Source organism: Zootoca vivipara, chromosome 6, assembly GCF_965207765.1.
Source record: "Zootoca vivipara chromosome 6, rZooViv2.hap1.1, whole genome shotgun sequence".
In the NCBI taxonomy this organism is placed as follows: domain Eukaryota; kingdom Metazoa; phylum Chordata; class Lepidosauria; order Squamata; family Lacertidae; genus Zootoca; species Zootoca vivipara.
Genome location: NC_142589.1, coordinates 34,861,338 through 34,876,850, shown reverse-complemented (window position 1 = coordinate 34,876,850; position 15,513 = coordinate 34,861,338). Strand labels below are relative to the sequence as shown.

Genomic DNA, 15,513 nt, shown 5'->3' with positions numbered 1-15,513 from the left:
TCCTGTTTGAGTAATTGTATTGTGCTGTATGATTTTTAATTGTATTTTAACTGCTTCTTTTATTTCTTATATATTGCCCTTTATTATATGGCAATTTGAATTAAATAAAATTCAAACTGTAAAACAATACTGTACAATACAACATAAGTAAGAAAAGCAATGAATATACAATTAAAAAGCAACATGAATCTTTTACTACAATGGATGAGCCATCTCCCATCTTTGGCCTCAAACCCAGATACCCAATGGCACTGCAGACCACATGAATGCTGCTCAAACACCACCTTTTGGGAACCCCTGCACTACTGGGTAAAACCTCCCAAAAGTCTTCAAGGGAAGCACCAGAGGGAGTATTTAACAGTAGTCAAACCTGCAGTTTATAAAGCACAGATCAGCCAGGGCCTTTTCAGAATTGGCCCCAACTTGGTGGAACGCTCTTTCACATGAGATCAGGGCCCTGCGGGATTTGTCATCTTTCCGCAGGGCCTGCAAGACAGAGCAGTTCCGCCTGGCCTTTGGGTTGAATTCAGTCTGACCCCTGTGTTTTCCTCCCTCTTGGTTTGGATTCATGGACTACTTAAAATGAGGCTGCATTTTAAATTTTAATATTGTATTTTAATCTGTATTTTGTTTTCTTTTTTATATGTCTTATTGTAATTTTATTGGTGTTAGCCGCCCTGAGCCCGGTTTTGACTGGGGAGGGCGGGGTATAAATATTATTATTATTATTATTATTATTATTATTATTATTATTATTATTATTATTATTTCAAGTTCTCCAGAAGGGTGCAACCTACAGAAGAAACAGTACTTGTTGAAAGCGCTCTCACCACTGCAGCATCCTGCCAAATGAAACTCCCATGCTACCTGTTCAGTTAGGGAAACTGAAACTTCATTGATCAGAAGCAAATATCAAGGCAGTCAGGATGTTTACATTATTATTGCAGTGTTTTGTGTTTACTGCACCAAACTAACACAACTCCCCATGGGGGGGGCAGAGTTATTACCAGTCAAATCCTGGCATGAGTGGGAAGATAAGTTAGGGGAGGGAAACCCATTTATTTTAAGTTATATGTCTTGTTCCAGGTGAAAAACATTAAATGCTTGTTAGAAAGCGGGTGTGGTACAGGGTGCCTAAATTGACATGTCATGTGCTCCAGCTACAAAGGATTCGGAAAGAAAACAGGGGCTAGGCCTCCCCAGAACGGTGCAATTAGCAACAGAGACAGCCTGGCTGGCTTTATGAAAGGGAACTCCCCAAAAACAATTTTAGTGAGAAATGTATTAAAAACACTAATTTGTGGGTGGGGCCAAGCTGTGTTGCAATGGATTGTTCGCCCCCTCGGTGGATTCCTCTCTTTTTTATGGAGGACTAGGGGGAAGAGAAGGCGAAAGGGGGGGCGACCCTCCCGAGGAAAGGCTCCTTCTCCATTAATAAAGGTGTGCAAACGGCAAGCCGGAGGCGCCGCTTCCGCCCCTCGACGCAGCGGAGGCACTTCCGCCACGGCCATGGCGCCCATGTCCCGCTCGCGGAGCCCAGCGGAGACGCCGCCCTCGCGGCGGCAGCGGAGCGGCAGCTCAACCAGCCCGTCCCCGCCCAGGTCCAGCCGCTGCAAGAGTTCTCGCGCCCGGTCCCGGTCCCGGTCCCTCAATCGCGACAGCAGCGGCGGGTTTCGTCAGCGCCCCGGGCCCCCTCACTCCTTCGGGCCCCGGCCAGGCCACGAACACTACGGCAAGGAGCAGGAAGAGTCGCTGAGGCAGAGGCGACTAAACGAGAGAGAGAGAATAGGTGAGCTTGGAGCACCTGAAGTTTGGGGGTTCTCGCCCAAAGTTCCTGACTGGGACTCTGATGAGCATACCCCTGCAGAAGGCGAGGGTGGTGCATCTAAAAAGAGCAGCTCCTCTGGTTCCAGCTCAGAAGAGGAGAGGAAGAAAAAAAAGAAGAGGAGGAGAAAGGCTGCTTCACATGAGGAGGGGGGAAAGAAAGCCAAGAAGAAGAAAAAGAAGCATAGGAAAAAGAAGTCTAAGAAAAGAAAGAGTAAGAAAAGCAGGGAGTTGAGCAGCAACAGCGAAGATTCCGATAGTGACCAACAGCAAGAGGCTGATCTCTGGACTGAGAGATTAAGAAATGCAGATGGGGTGGATCTCATAGGACCAGAAGCTCCCATTACCCATGCCTCTCAAGAGGATCGACCATTGAACTATGGACATGCTTTGCTCCCCGGCGAAGGTGCTGCCATGGCCGAGTATGTAAAAGCTGGGAAACGCATCCCTAGGAGAGGTGAGATTGGTCTAACCAGCGAAGAGATTGCGTCATTTGAGAAGTCTGGCTACGTGATGAGCGGCAGCAGGCACCGGAGAATGGAAGCTGTGCGCCTGCGGAAGGAGAACCAGATCTACAGTGCAGATGAAAAGAGGGCCCTGGCATCTTTCAACCAGGAGGAGAGGCGGAAGAGGGAGAACAAGATTCTGGCAAGCTTCCGAGAGATGGTCCACAGGAAAACCCAGGGCAAAGATGACAAATGAACTGGATGCTTCTTTTTGTGTATATTGACAAGTGACACCTGTTAACAGCGATCTGCAAACGGGTGTCCAGCATCACAGCCCTACTTGCAGGGTATACTCTGGGTTGAACTTCAGAAAATGGTTTGTGTGTATCAAATAAGAACATTGACAGGTATATGTGTACAGCCCTGCTTCGCCAATTTGCTGCATGGTGTTGCCAGCAGCAGGCGGACAATGGTCTAAATGAAACAAGGCACGCTCTCTTGCAAACCTTCCCAAAATATTGCTAGGGATCCAATATATTGTGCCAGTTGGTGGGTTCAAAAACACTTTGTAAAATTCTGAGCAGTAAACCAAGACTTATGTAACTGAAACTTGGCTTTGTTTTAAATCCTTTGCTAACAGAATGTTGGGTTTGAGCCACAGAGAGTGGATCAAAGTGATCTTCCTCTCACTGCTACCCCCTGAAAATTCAAACACCTGCCCACCCCTACCCTCCTAATTTCAGTTCCAAGGGAAAACACTAAATATACTTGTAATTTTTGGTAAAAGTTAGGCCAGCTCCAGCTTCTTTTTCACCTTGTAAACATTCCTGTTTTTCTGTTATGCTCACAAAACATAAACCTTTGGTCTGATCTGGCAGGCCTCTTCTGATGCAGTGTTGACATGCGTGTCATCTTCAAAGGGCAATGGATTTAAAATTTATGACTGCATGGTATAACCACCTCTTTGGAAGTGGTTTTCTGTCTGAATTCCCAATTCACAAACTTGTAGAATTAAAACATACTCAAATGGAAAGTGGGGAAATCAGAGCCAGTCCATGTTTAGTGTTTACACTAGATACAGTAAAGGTAAAGGGACCCCTGACCATTAGGTCCAGTCGTGACCGACTCGGGTTGCAGCGCTCATCTCGCGTTATAGGCCGAGGGAGCCGGCATACAGCTTCCAGGTCATGTGGCCAGCATGACAAAGCTGCTTCTGGCGAACCAGAGCTTTGCACGGAAACGCCGTTTACCTTCCCTATTTATCTACTTGCACTTTGACGTGCTTTCGAACTGCTAGGTTGGCAGGAGCTGGGCCCGAGCAACAGGAGCTCACCTCGTCGTGGGGATTCGAACCGCCGACCTTCTGATTGTCAAGCCCTAGGCTCTGTGGTTTAACCCACAGCGCCACCCGCGTCCATGGTTTATAAACATATTCAGCTCCAGCTATATTAAACTCATTCTAGTACATGAATTAGTTATCAGCTATTTCTCTCTGTCCTACAGATACCTTGGTATGTCTTGTAATGACAGAATTCCTTATTTTTTTTATTTTTAAAATGAAGCTTTTTCATGGGGTGAACACATCTTTAGAAAATCAGAAGCACTAAGTTATGCTTTATATTTATTTTCAGTCGCTCCTTCCAAGTACGTAGCCCTTCCAGGTCTGAAAAACAGGAATAAATCCCTTAACTCAGAAATGGAAACCTGGGAACCTCCAGATGTTCAGACTACAACTCCCTTCCTGACCGCTGGCCACACTGATGGGATCCCACAGCATATGGAGCAAGTGGGGGAGGGGCAACTGGATCTGCCCAACAGGCTTGATACTTATCTGCTACGCCCACCCTGCAGGCCAAATTTCACAGGTGGGCAGGACTGCACACCTATAAATCACCTGGTATCAGGCAATACTTTTTTGCCCCCATGGTTGAAAGCAAACTGTTCAGGGAAATGCATAGCCTGCAATGGCCTTTTAAAGCACTCCATCAGACCTGATGGATAATCGGGTCTCATGGAGCACTTTGCACAGGGCTTTGCAGACATCCTCAATCAGGTGCCTGCAAACCTCTTTCAGCTGAGCCATGTTGGCCTTCCGAGCCCATTGCAGATGCCTCACAGCTCTAATTATGTCTGTAGGTCAGAGATAACTTACCCCTGATCTAAATGGTCTTGGTTCTTCATCTTTTCCTTAACAAGTAAATACTTCAGCCATTCAATTTATTGTTCAGCAGCCATGGGAAAAACCCTACCCATCTTGATTCCCAACCCTGGGTGAAGTAGACATGTTGAACTATATAGGTACAGGAATCAGCTCTATTAGCACATCACCCAAATTTGGCAGTGATTAAAACGATATCCTGTGCATGTCATGGACAGGTCTTTGAATCATGCCCCATGACCATCAGACATTACTGGTGATGACAAAAAGATATCCCACAACTCTGGGGGCTGGTTGAGTTTGGCTGTAGAGTTAAGCAGTTCTGCAGTGGCAAAGTCCTCCTTTTTAAAGGAGCAGGGATATGACATCTGACAATGAAGGAAAAACAAGCTGGGTTTCAGATTTGTTCCTTACTACAACTCTCACAGAAGCTCCCTTTGATTGGTTCCCCAAGGCTCTATCACTCCAACGACAGTTTTTCCATGCCTCTCATTCCCATCAGCAGCTGGAATGCCAATCTTGGTTCCCATAATGGATTAAAAAAAATTAGGCAGCTGTAACTGAGTTATGTGCATAAACCATCGGGGATGGGGGGATTCCTGGGGCTGAGAATGTGACTAGCCCTATTAGCAAATTGAGTGATACAGATTTACCTATGGCAGAGGCTATTGCAAAAGGAGGCAAAACTGGCAGTACTTAAGGTATAGACATTGACTCTGGATGGGCTCAAAAAAAGTGGATGGAGAAAAGGTTTTCTCCCTCTGTCCTAACACTAGAACTCATAGGGATCCAATGTTGGGAGCATAGCTGCCAAGTTTTCCCTTTTCTCGCGAGGAAGCCTATTCAGCATAAGGGAAAATCCCTTTAAAAAAGGGATAACTTGGCAGCTATGGTTGGGAGATTCAGGACAGATAAAAGGAAGTGCTTCTCCTCGGAGCACATAGTTAAACTATGGAACTTACTGCCACAGGAGGCAGTAATATAGTATATAACCTATATAACTTTGGAAGTGGAATGAACACATTTATGGAAGGCAAGGCTACTGAAGGCTGCTAGGCGTGATGGCTCTGCTCTGCCTCAATGTAGGCTGTAGGCAATAATGTTTCTGAATACCAGTTGCTGAAAGCTGCAGGAGGGGACAATGCTCTTGTGGTACGGTCCTGCTTGCAGGTTTCCCATAGGCATCTGGTTGGCCACTATGAGAACAGGATGCTGGACTAGAAGGGATGATGGCCTGATCCAGCAGGCTCTGCATATGTTCATAAATAATTATGACTTGTGAAAGTACCGTTACTTAGAAAGGTATTTGATAGCGCATTCGCCTTTCGGTTAGGCTAGCAAACTGGTCTTGTTTTAGAAGAATGGTAGCCACCTGACAATGCAAAGGTGTGTCATTAGTTTTTCCAAGGCAAGATTTCACTACAAAGTTATCCACACCTCCTGGGAAAGCCCCAGTGTGATACACTCCCAAACAGAAATGACAGGACTATAATTATGCATCGGAAGCTTTAAGAGTAATTAACACACCAGGTAACAAGTTACAGGCTAGGTATTAGCAAAAATGTGTCTCATTTAAAAAAATGATACAAAAGGTTTCAAAAACTCTTAGAAAACAAACTTTCATTGTCTGGAGTGGGAAGGGGGAATCCCCACCATTGTCATTGAGACTCCATCCAACTGGCAGCATTTAAGTTCTTATAAAATTATACAGTAGTACATTTGTATAAAATAAACATACTGGCCGATGGACACAGATGGACCATTCAAGCCAAACACAAGTAACAAGGGCCTCAATACAGCAGCAGACAAAAGCAATGTTTCCTTGTTTCAGGTAACCGACCCAGTTGCTGGAATATACCAATAAGCTACTCCAGAACAATGTCCCATTCAAGTTTGGGAGACTTTAACAAATGCAGCCTTTAATACTCGGCACACCTGAATTTTTAAACACACGTAACCCTCACTTCGCTCTCACTTCAGATGCTTTCCTCACAGTTCTATCTGAATAGGGAACACACATATTGCCCATAATTAAAGGCATACCTCCCAACTTGTAGCTACATTGGATGAGTGAGAATTGAAAGACAACTCTGAATTACCGTTCCAGTTTTTTTTAAGGACAACCTGCTTTTCTCTCAGCTCCTCCTTCCTTTGATTTCAAAACAGATGTTCCCAACGGCCATTTTTTACATACATTTTACCATTCCTTCTAATGGATTTTGTTCTACAATGACATGACAGTCCCAAGAACAATATGGCATTAACATTAAACTGCCTTTCCTGGAACCATGAAGATATTTCATCATCGGAAATCACCCAGTCCAACAGACAAGAGGGTGGGAGGAACCCTTTGTTGTAGTTTTATGGAAGTTTCCAAAGACGTTTACAAGGTTATATAAAATATGATTAGAGGTTTGTTACACATTCTTTCTCCATGGCTGAACTGTCCAAAAGTTTGTCATCTCCCTTGATTCTGATGCCGTTTCATTTTTGGCCTTTTCTTCTTATCTTCTGATCTTGGTTTTAACGCGCACACACAAGCAGAAACCCCAGCAATTGCTTTTGGAAGATCAGTTCCTTTTTGCCACTTGTTCTTCTCTTTGTTGTACACCTGGACGGTTCTGGAGAAGATAGTGTCTTCCCAACTATAGCCACCAAGGATGTAGATCTTGCCTTCCCACATGGCCACTCCAGATTCACTGTTGGCTTGCAGCAAGGGTGCCACTCTCGTCCACTGATTGCACTGTGGGCTGTAAGACTCCACAGCCAAAATGTCAAAGCGGGTCATCGTTTCGAGGTAATCGTCACTGCCGCCAATGGAGTAAATGTCATCCTCCAAGGTGCACATGCTGTGCCAGCCGCGGGCAGTGATCATCGGTCTCTTCTCTTCCCACACGTCGGTGCGATAATCATAGCAGAGCAGATTTTTGCGATAGGGACCGATTTGGTAATCGTGGCCTCCTGATATATAAACCAAATCATTATGGGCTGCGCCAGCATGGCCATAAGTAAACCTAGGACAGAAAGAAAGGGGGAGGAGGAAAGATATCATCAGTTGTGGGGTTCCCTTCAGGGTCCAGAAGGAAGCCCTTTCAAACAAGATGAATATTTTAGAAATCCCACTAAACTTTGAAGTACTGTTATCATAATAGTAATAGTGGTGGGAGAAGTGGTAATAATAGCCTACAGGATACAACACTAATGGTGTTCTGGTCCTGAATAGGGGCCCGCACAGTGCAGAAAGCCAGGACATTTGCTTCCAGCACCAAGGAGAGCTCCTAGTGACCCACTTGCTCCTATGAAGGCTGGAGGTGAAGTGAAGTCTTTTCAACCTCTGCCTCCCATGCGCCTCTCCTAGGTTCCTGGCTCTCAGCACCAAGTAGAGCTCCTAGTGAGCAACTTGCCCTTTAGGGGGGCTGGAGTTGACCTGAGGCTTTCTGAGCCTCTGCCTACTGTCCACAACCCCTATGCAATGCCCCCTTTGTTTGAGGAAATACAGATGAAAAGCTCTGCTTCTCCTGTGTGCCGTGGCCTCCCACGTGGGCCCGATTCAGTGTCCCAGTCTCTGCTAGACTCCACTGCCATGACTCCTGGTTCTGCAAGCCAATAGATCAAATTCCGCTTTGCCCCTGGACAGTCTGAGGATCCTTACAGCTTTTCCTTTGAATTGCCACCACAAAGAGTAAGAGGCAACAAGCAAACCACTTAATTTTGCAACTTTTTCCAGGAAACTCGCATTGTTCTTTTTGCAACATAAAACAGCCTTCCCCAACCTGGTACTTTGTTGGACTCCCAACTTCCATCAGCCCCAGCCAACATGACCAGCAGCCAGGAAGGATGGCAGTTACACCCCAAGAACATACAGAGGGTGCTGGATTGGGTGAAAGCCAAAATAAAACAAGGGTAGGGGATAATCTTCAGCCTGAGACCCCATTCCCTTCTGGAAAGCCTTCCAGGGCTCAACTGCCACTAGTGGCCATGGCAAGAAGTGAAACACACATACACTATACACATACTTGACAATTGCAAAGCAGGGTCATGGCTTGGGGAGGATCGATACAGAGGCTTGGAGGGCCAGATCTGGACCCCAGACCTGAGGTTCACATACACCCCAGTGTGAATGACTGTCTCCAGATCCTGATCCAGGTTACCTTGGCAAGCCTGCTACATAGGTCCATGCATCTTTCTCCGGGCTGTAGATCTCAACAGATGAAAGTGCTCCATTTTCGTTCCTTCCGCCGACAGCCACTAGCATGTCTTTGATGGCAGCCAGGTAGAAGTCTACACGCCGCTGCCTCATGGAAGCAAGCTGTGAAAGAAAAGGAAGCCCCACAACATATCTGAATAGTCATACACACACACACGTATGTATGTATGTATGTATGTACGTACGTATCTTTTTTTAATTTATGATTTTCAGTTATATTCATTTCAATAGTTTTACAGTCATTTTAACATTTCAATACTCGACTTCCTCCTCTTTCTGTGGTTCCTTAAATTTATTTTTTATCATTTCCTGCATATTCTAAATTATCTTACAGCCAAATATATTTCTGATGGCCAGACAATAGTCTAGAAAACAGATTGGCTCACAACAATGCACGGTAACGGAGCTGGTTGTGTCTAGATTAGGCTATTTTAACCATATCAGAAGAAAGATATCTTCAGGAAGCCTGATTAATTCAATCCATTTACAGAGAAGCACCCAAACCCCCTCCTCGCTCGAACGTCTCTCTTGATGAGAACAGGAAATCAAGGAGTTAGTAAAATAGAAGTGACTTGCTACAGGGGAGAGACTGTTGGAACCACCGAGGAGGAGGAATTTGACACTTGCTATTAATTTTTTTTAAAAAAGCTTTGATGAATTTATTCAGTATTTTGTACTGAGAAACTCTAGAAAGAAGCTATTTTAATTTAATATACAATGTAAGTTTTGCTTCATTTTGAAATATAATTTTTTATTTTGTGGTTTAGTACTTTGAATAAACTAGGAGAGAGAACACAATCTTTTCAGTACTCAGAGCCTCCCAAGCTCTTCAACTTACGTACTTCCTATAATAAACTGCTTTGTTATTTTCTTACTCTACAAACATCTCTGTCCATGTGCTTGCAACAGTCTCCCTCTAGCCAGACTCACAAGCCATACAATGCACTCTCTGCCTATCAAAGCTCCAACACCACCCCTTGTCCCAATTTCTGACTTTTCTTAGAGAACACTGCCTCATTTTCTCAGTCTTCTATGCATCAGCATGAATGCTAAGAAACTGCTCCCCCACCTCCATTGAATCTGAAGGGGCATGATATATTGCAATATGGAAACCAGATTCCTCAGTTCACAGCATAAGCATTGCTACACAGATGGCTGCACTCCTTGGTTTTCGTCTTTTAAGGACAGAAGTCTTTACCTTCTGCTAAAAGCATAACATTTTACAAGAACGTATATGTGCCCATTGCAGCTGAAGCCTCACCTTTATCCAGTGGTTACACCGAGGGTCATACCTATATAGAAGATTGGAGGCGGCATCCCCGCCATTGTCACGTGAAAAGCTTCCTCCGGCAATGAAGATGAACCCTCCGAGCACTGCAACGCAGTGATGGCTTCGCGGGGCAGGGAGCGGTGTTTCCCTCACCCACTGCCCCGTTTTGGTGTCCAGGAAGCAGGTGTCGTCACTCAGCTCCAAGCAATTTTCCGACACCTCCCCGCCGACAAAGAGGAGCTTTTCTTCACTCGTGCGGAGAGCGGTCCGCTTGTTCTGAAGGACCGGCTGAGCCGCGACATTGTTGTGGTAGTGGACCGCTTCTTCGACGAAAGTCTCGCAGTTGGTTTCTTTTGAGAGGAGAGAGCAGACGGCCGGCTTGACGCGGTGCAGCAGGTCGCTCTTTGGTATCAAGGGGAAATGGATGTTTTCCAAGATGGGGTAGGCCTCCCTCTCCCTCTCTGGGTACTGCGTCAGCCACTGCAAGGCAGCCTGCAGCAAGTCGTGCTCACATTCCTGCTGGACGTTGTCACTGCCCAGGTACTGGCACAGCTTCTGGATGGAAATGTTCTGCAGGAAGTGTGGCGTGAAAGACAGCGTGCCAAAGTTCCTCAAGATGAAGGAATCGATGTACAAGTCCAGGCGCCTGAGGTTGTAGAGAGAGGCCAGCTCCTGCAGGTACAAGTAGTTCTCCTCGTTGACCTCGTTCTCCAGGTACTCGCAACAGAAGTCAACCACCTTCCAGATCTGCAGCAGGTGGGCAGTTTCCAAAATGTAATCGATGTTGCCACCATCGAGGGAGAGCTCACTCCCATACAGGAAGTCCACGATGGCTTTGAGGCCAACATAGGATGCTCCGAAGAGCTCCACCTCTTTCTGGTAGGCTTCCCGCATCCCAATGGTGAACATTGAGTTGAAATAGTCACTGCAGACCGCTAAAATGTTCCGATGGGCGGGGACCCTCTGCTCGTCCGCAACCAGAACGACGTCACAGAAAAGGCCCCGTTGCCTCTGTTCGTTCAAGCTCTGAAGAACTAGGCTGGAGTGGTCAACCCATTTGTATACCTGAAAGGAAGAGAATGGGTGTCAAATTGCTATTCACCTGAGGGGTAATAACTCTATTAATTTATCTGGCAGAGGGCCACGTTCCCTCGGAGGTAATCTTTTGGAAGCAATATGGCAGCACAGGGAGTGGTTCAAGAGCGACCTCACACTCTCTCTGTTTATCTCTTAAGAAGACCACCACCCTTCCTTCTCTTTCTTATGGGAGAATCGAGAGGGAGGAAGGAGAGAAAGCAAATACAGTATGGTAATCTTAGGAGAGAGAAAATGCTGGATAGTGTTGATCTTAACTCCCCGCCACCTTCTTGGTATATGCCTGGAATTAGGCAGAGGGTCACACAAAGCCCTGGAGTCACAGGTTGGCCGTTGCCCCTCTCCTAGGCAGTTCAGGAGAGCTACATCTCAGAGTGGATGCTATGCATGCAGATAGTCCCTGGTTCAATACCCAGCTTCTCCAGGTAGAACTGGGAAGAAGAAGAAGAAGAAGAAGAAGAAGAAGAAGAAGAAGAAGAAGAAGAAGAAGAAGAAGAAGAAGAAGAAGAAGAAGAAGAAGACGACGACTTTGGATTTGATATCCCGCTTTATCACTACCCGAAGGAGTCTCAAAGCAGCTAACAATCTCCTTTTCCCTTCCTCCCCCACAACAAACACTCTGTGAGGTGAGTGGGGCTGAGAGTCTTCAGAGAAGTGTGACTAGCCCAAGGTCACCCAGCAGCTGCATGTGGAGGAGCGGAGACGCGAACCCGGTTCCCCAGATTACGAGTCTACCGCTCTTAACCACTACACCACACTGGCTCTCTACACTGGGAGAAAACTCTGCACACGGACCAATGGTTTGACCAATATGGCAGCTTCCTATGTCTCTTGGGAAGGGTCTTAGTTCAGAAGGGGAGCACCTGCTTTCCAGGCAGAATGTCCGTGGCATCTCCAAGTAGGGCTGGGAGAGCACCCTGTCTGAAATCCTGGAGAGCTGCTGCCAGCCAGTAATAACTGCAGTAAGCTAGATGGATGAATGGCCTGACTCAATATATAGCAGCTTCCTAAGAGACAGTGGTCTCCTCATCAGACAACAGAACTATGATCTAGGGTTAGACATTTTTGGAAGAAAGCAACTTCTAAAAGCAACCTGTTTCTTTTTCTTGGGCAAGAGACTTGCGAATAAATCAGCGCATGTGGAAAACAGGAGAAAAACACTACATTCCACATGTAAAATGGGCGTTAATTCTGGGGTATTAAACAGAGAAATGCAAGTCTCCCATATCCATGGGAGAAGTTCCAGTCTGCCAACGTAACAAGCAATATGTGCAAAAAGTAACAGACCTTTGAGGATTCGCTTATCTTGTGTGGGCGAGAAATCTTTGCTTGTCTTGTTCCTTCCATCATTGTGCAGCTTCTTGCAATCCTATGAGTGTGGAAAACAAAAAAAACTAATTAACAACCCAGTCACCTTTGAAAGAGAAAGCAAGATGAACTCTAATCACGGGGTCCTGGAATACAGTCAACGAGTTTAAGTTTTAACTTTAGTCAGTTGCTTAGATCAGGAGTGGGAAACCCTTTTTGGGGCTGAGGCCACACGGAATCCCAATAGTGGGTGGGGGTATAGCATTGAAACCTCCATTGAATAAAGAAACACTTTTTAATCAGATAAAAATTTACCTCCAATGTTGTATTTTAAACAGATAATATTGTTTAAAACTGCAGGCTGCAAATGCCATCTTAAAAAGGCATCCTCTTCAGTGCAAGAAGTGAAAATGAAATTGTTTTTAAGGATATGAAAAGTTTTGCAAGGTTAGGACTACAGCTTAATCAATTTATAGTGCAATGCTATGGTCCTTTGCTATGCAGTTGGTAGCATCCTACACATAGGATTGTACCAAAAGTCTCATAGGTTTCATTGACAGGTTAGCCACACTCAGGAGGCTCTCGAAAGGTTTCCCCATCATAAAGTTAGAAAGAACCACAAAGGCCAGCTAGTCCATCCACTTGCTGATTCAAGAAATATGCTGCTATAGCATCTGCAATAGATAGCAATCGAGCCTCTGCTTAAAATCCTTTAACCAAGGACAGCCCACCACCTTCCAAGGCAGCCATTATTTGGCAGGCAATTCATTTCCCCCCTTGCAGAATATTTCAACTGCCAGAGAGGAGGGTGTATTCAGCCCAAGGTAAGACATCATTCCTTGGAATTTTGGCACAGCCTTTCCACAAGCACAGATAGAATTTTTTAATGAGAGTAATACAATTTTAAGGAGAATAAATTTAGCAGGGGCCAGAGATCTACACACACACACACACACACACACACACACAGAATTAGCTATAGATTAAGACTGCAATCCAGTGCTGTTTATAGGAATAAACAGCATTGAACACAGTGAGTCTTGTTTTTGCATAAGTCATGTAATAAGAGCTTAACCAAGATATCAGTTTGGGAGAAGAGGGCAATGAGTAAACTGGAACATATGAAGCACATTTAAAATAATAATAATAATAATAGTTTTTTCCACTTAAAAATTAAACCAATTTATACTATTTTTTAAAAAATAATAATTGCACTGAAGTCTAATCTCAAGAGGACTGTGCAGTCCAATCTGAGGCAACCAACTGTCCCTCAACTAAATTTCATTGAGTGACTTGGAGCAGTCTCTCTCTCTCTCTCTCTCTCTCTCTCTCTCTCTCTCTCTCTCTCTCTCATTCTAACCTACATAACAGGGTTGTTGTGAGGTTAAAGAAGAAAAGGGGAATAATGGGTCATGTATCCTGACTTTATCTCTCTCTCTCTCTCTCTCTCTCTCTCTCTCTCTCTCTGTGTGTGTGTGTGTGTGTGTGTGTGTGTGTGTGTTGCAATCCTTTATCCAATTCTGTAGCCACTTAACACAGAGTAAATTGAACTTAATACTTACTTCTGAGTACACATACAGTATAGGACTGCACTATTAACAAGCAAGCCCAGTTCTATGTGATTTCCTTCTAGGTAACTGCATATAGGACTGAAGCCTTAAAAATGGGAAGAGGGAAGTTAGGATTGCCCTTAGAGGCATAAAAAGGAGATTTGAAACCAAAACATGTAAAAGAAAATGTCCTTAACAAATATTTTGGCATTCTAGGCAGTTAAGGATGGCATTTTCACTTAACTAATGTGTTAGTTTGCTTTTAGGTTGTGAAATTAACAGTGCAGTCCCAGACCTGTTTACTTGGGACTAAGTCCCTCTGATATCAATCATAGCTGTCAAATTCTCCCTTTTTTTAAGGGAAATTCCCTTATGCTGAATAGGCTTCCTCGCGAGAAAAGGGAAAACTTGACAGCTATGATCAATAGGGGTTGCTCTCATAATGTAAACAGGCACAGTTAACAAAGTTGATTGATCTGACCCTTTCAGAAAAGGGGGAGGGAATAGTGGGTTCTCCTGGCTTGTCCTAAACCTGAGCCTGTGCTGCAAAGCCAAAGGAAAATGGGGAAAGGAAGTTGGTGAAAGAGGCAGAAAGGGGGATTCAAATTCAGAAACTCCAATGGGTAAAGAAAGAGGGGGGGGATTAACCCAGCAGTAAGCATGTGGGTGGGGAAAACAAAACATCAATCTTAAATGTGCTCAGGAAGGGATTGCAACACGAATATCCTGCCCAGAAAACAGCCAATGGGAATCGGCCTTCACACACACACACAGAGAGAGACATATATACACACACACACACAAACTTTCCACCACGCTTCCAAAGCTCTTTCGTCACCCCAAATCTGCCCAACCACGCTGAGAGTCAATTAGCATCACGGGGTAGGGGGAGGCAGCTGATGGTGAGGCGGGTTTGCTGCTGGGCTCAGGGGCTCGAGGGCAGCGGGAGTTTCCCATCATGCTTCGCCCCGAGCATCTCCCCAAGGAGGCGCCGAGGGCCCTGCTGCTGCTCTTACCGCAGGGCTCAGGAGCGCTGCTGCTCTCGCAGCCGCAGAAAAGGCTACATTGCTCGCCTCTTCCTCTCGCAGCCATGTCTCCCTCTCTCTCTCTTTCTTTTAAATCATCCAGGAACTGTTGCCCAGATTGAAAGGGGAGCGCGCCAATGAGAGAGAGAGAGAGGGTGGAGGAGGTTGGCAGATAGGGTGGGGCTAGCTCGGGCTCGCGCCTCTCCGCCAAGTCGGGCACGAGCAAAGCGCGGAAGGAAAGCAAAGCTAATCTCGCTGCTGCAGCAAAGAGGTCAGGTCTCCCTCGGGCATTGAAATTCCGCTCAGGCTGCAGCAGCAAGCGGAAGGCGCCTCTCTCTCGCCTTTGCCTGGGAAGAGGGGTAGAGGCAAGAGAGCGTCTGTTTGCAGCCAAGGAAGAGCTTTTGCATTGGTTTTTTAATAAGAACATACAACAACAAAAATAATAATAAAAAAGCAGTCCTCTGGTATGCTCTTCCAAGAGAGATTGGCAGGTGCCTTCTGTTTCCACCTTCAAATGCTTGTTGAAAACTTTCCCATGCCACCAGGATTATTATTTTATTAGAATTATGGAATTCGAGAGTTGGATGGGACCACAAGGGTCATTCAGTCCAACCCCCTTTTGGGGCAGGA

The 15,513-nt window shown here is 45.5% G+C and overlaps 2 protein-coding genes across 2 annotated transcripts; one reads left to right on the top strand and one right to left on the bottom strand.

Annotated features, from left to right (window-relative positions):
• Nucleotides 1-656: 656 nt before the first annotated feature.
• On the top strand, nucleotides 657-3,159 carry LOC118087213 (NKAP-like protein). The gene has a single exon (XM_035119656.3). The coding sequence runs from the start codon at nucleotides 1,150-1,152 to the stop codon at nucleotides 2,524-2,526; it is 1,377 nt and encodes a 458-aa protein (XP_034975547.3). The 5' UTR covers nucleotides 657-1,149; the 3' UTR covers nucleotides 2,527-3,159.
• Nucleotides 3,160-5,920: 2,761 nt separating this feature from the next.
• KLHL36 (kelch like family member 36) lies at nucleotides 5,921-15,008 on the bottom strand. The gene is made up of 5 exons (XM_035120943.3): nucleotides 14,875-15,008; nucleotides 12,288-12,369; nucleotides 9,897-10,970; nucleotides 8,580-8,737; nucleotides 5,921-7,442 (listed from the first exon to the last, which is right to left on the bottom strand). The coding sequence occupies exons 2-5, from the start codon at nucleotides 12,348-12,350 to the stop codon at nucleotides 6,887-6,889; spliced, it is 1,851 nt and encodes a 616-aa protein (XP_034976834.2). The 5' UTR covers nucleotides 12,351-12,369; nucleotides 14,875-15,008; the 3' UTR covers nucleotides 5,921-6,886.
• Nucleotides 15,009-15,513: the final 505 nt, after the last annotated feature.

Bases quoted from the DNA above. Each gene is read 5' to 3' on its own strand.
- KLHL36 (XM_035120943.3), bottom strand. From the start codon at position 12,350: ATGATGGAAGGAACAAGACAAGCAAAGATTTCTCGCCCACACAAGATA. The intron at 10,971-12,287 runs GTCTGTTACTTT...TCTTCCTTTCAG, and splicing joins AGATAAGCGAATCCTCAAAG to GTATACAAATGGGTTGACCA. The intron at 7,443-8,579 runs GTAACCTGGATC...TTTCTGTCCTAG, and splicing joins TATGTAGCAGGCTTGCCAAG to GTTTACTTATGGCCATGCTG.
- LOC118087213 (XM_035119656.3), top strand. From the start codon at position 1,150: ATGTGCTCCAGCTACAAAGGATTCGGAAAGAAAACAGGGGCTAGGCCT.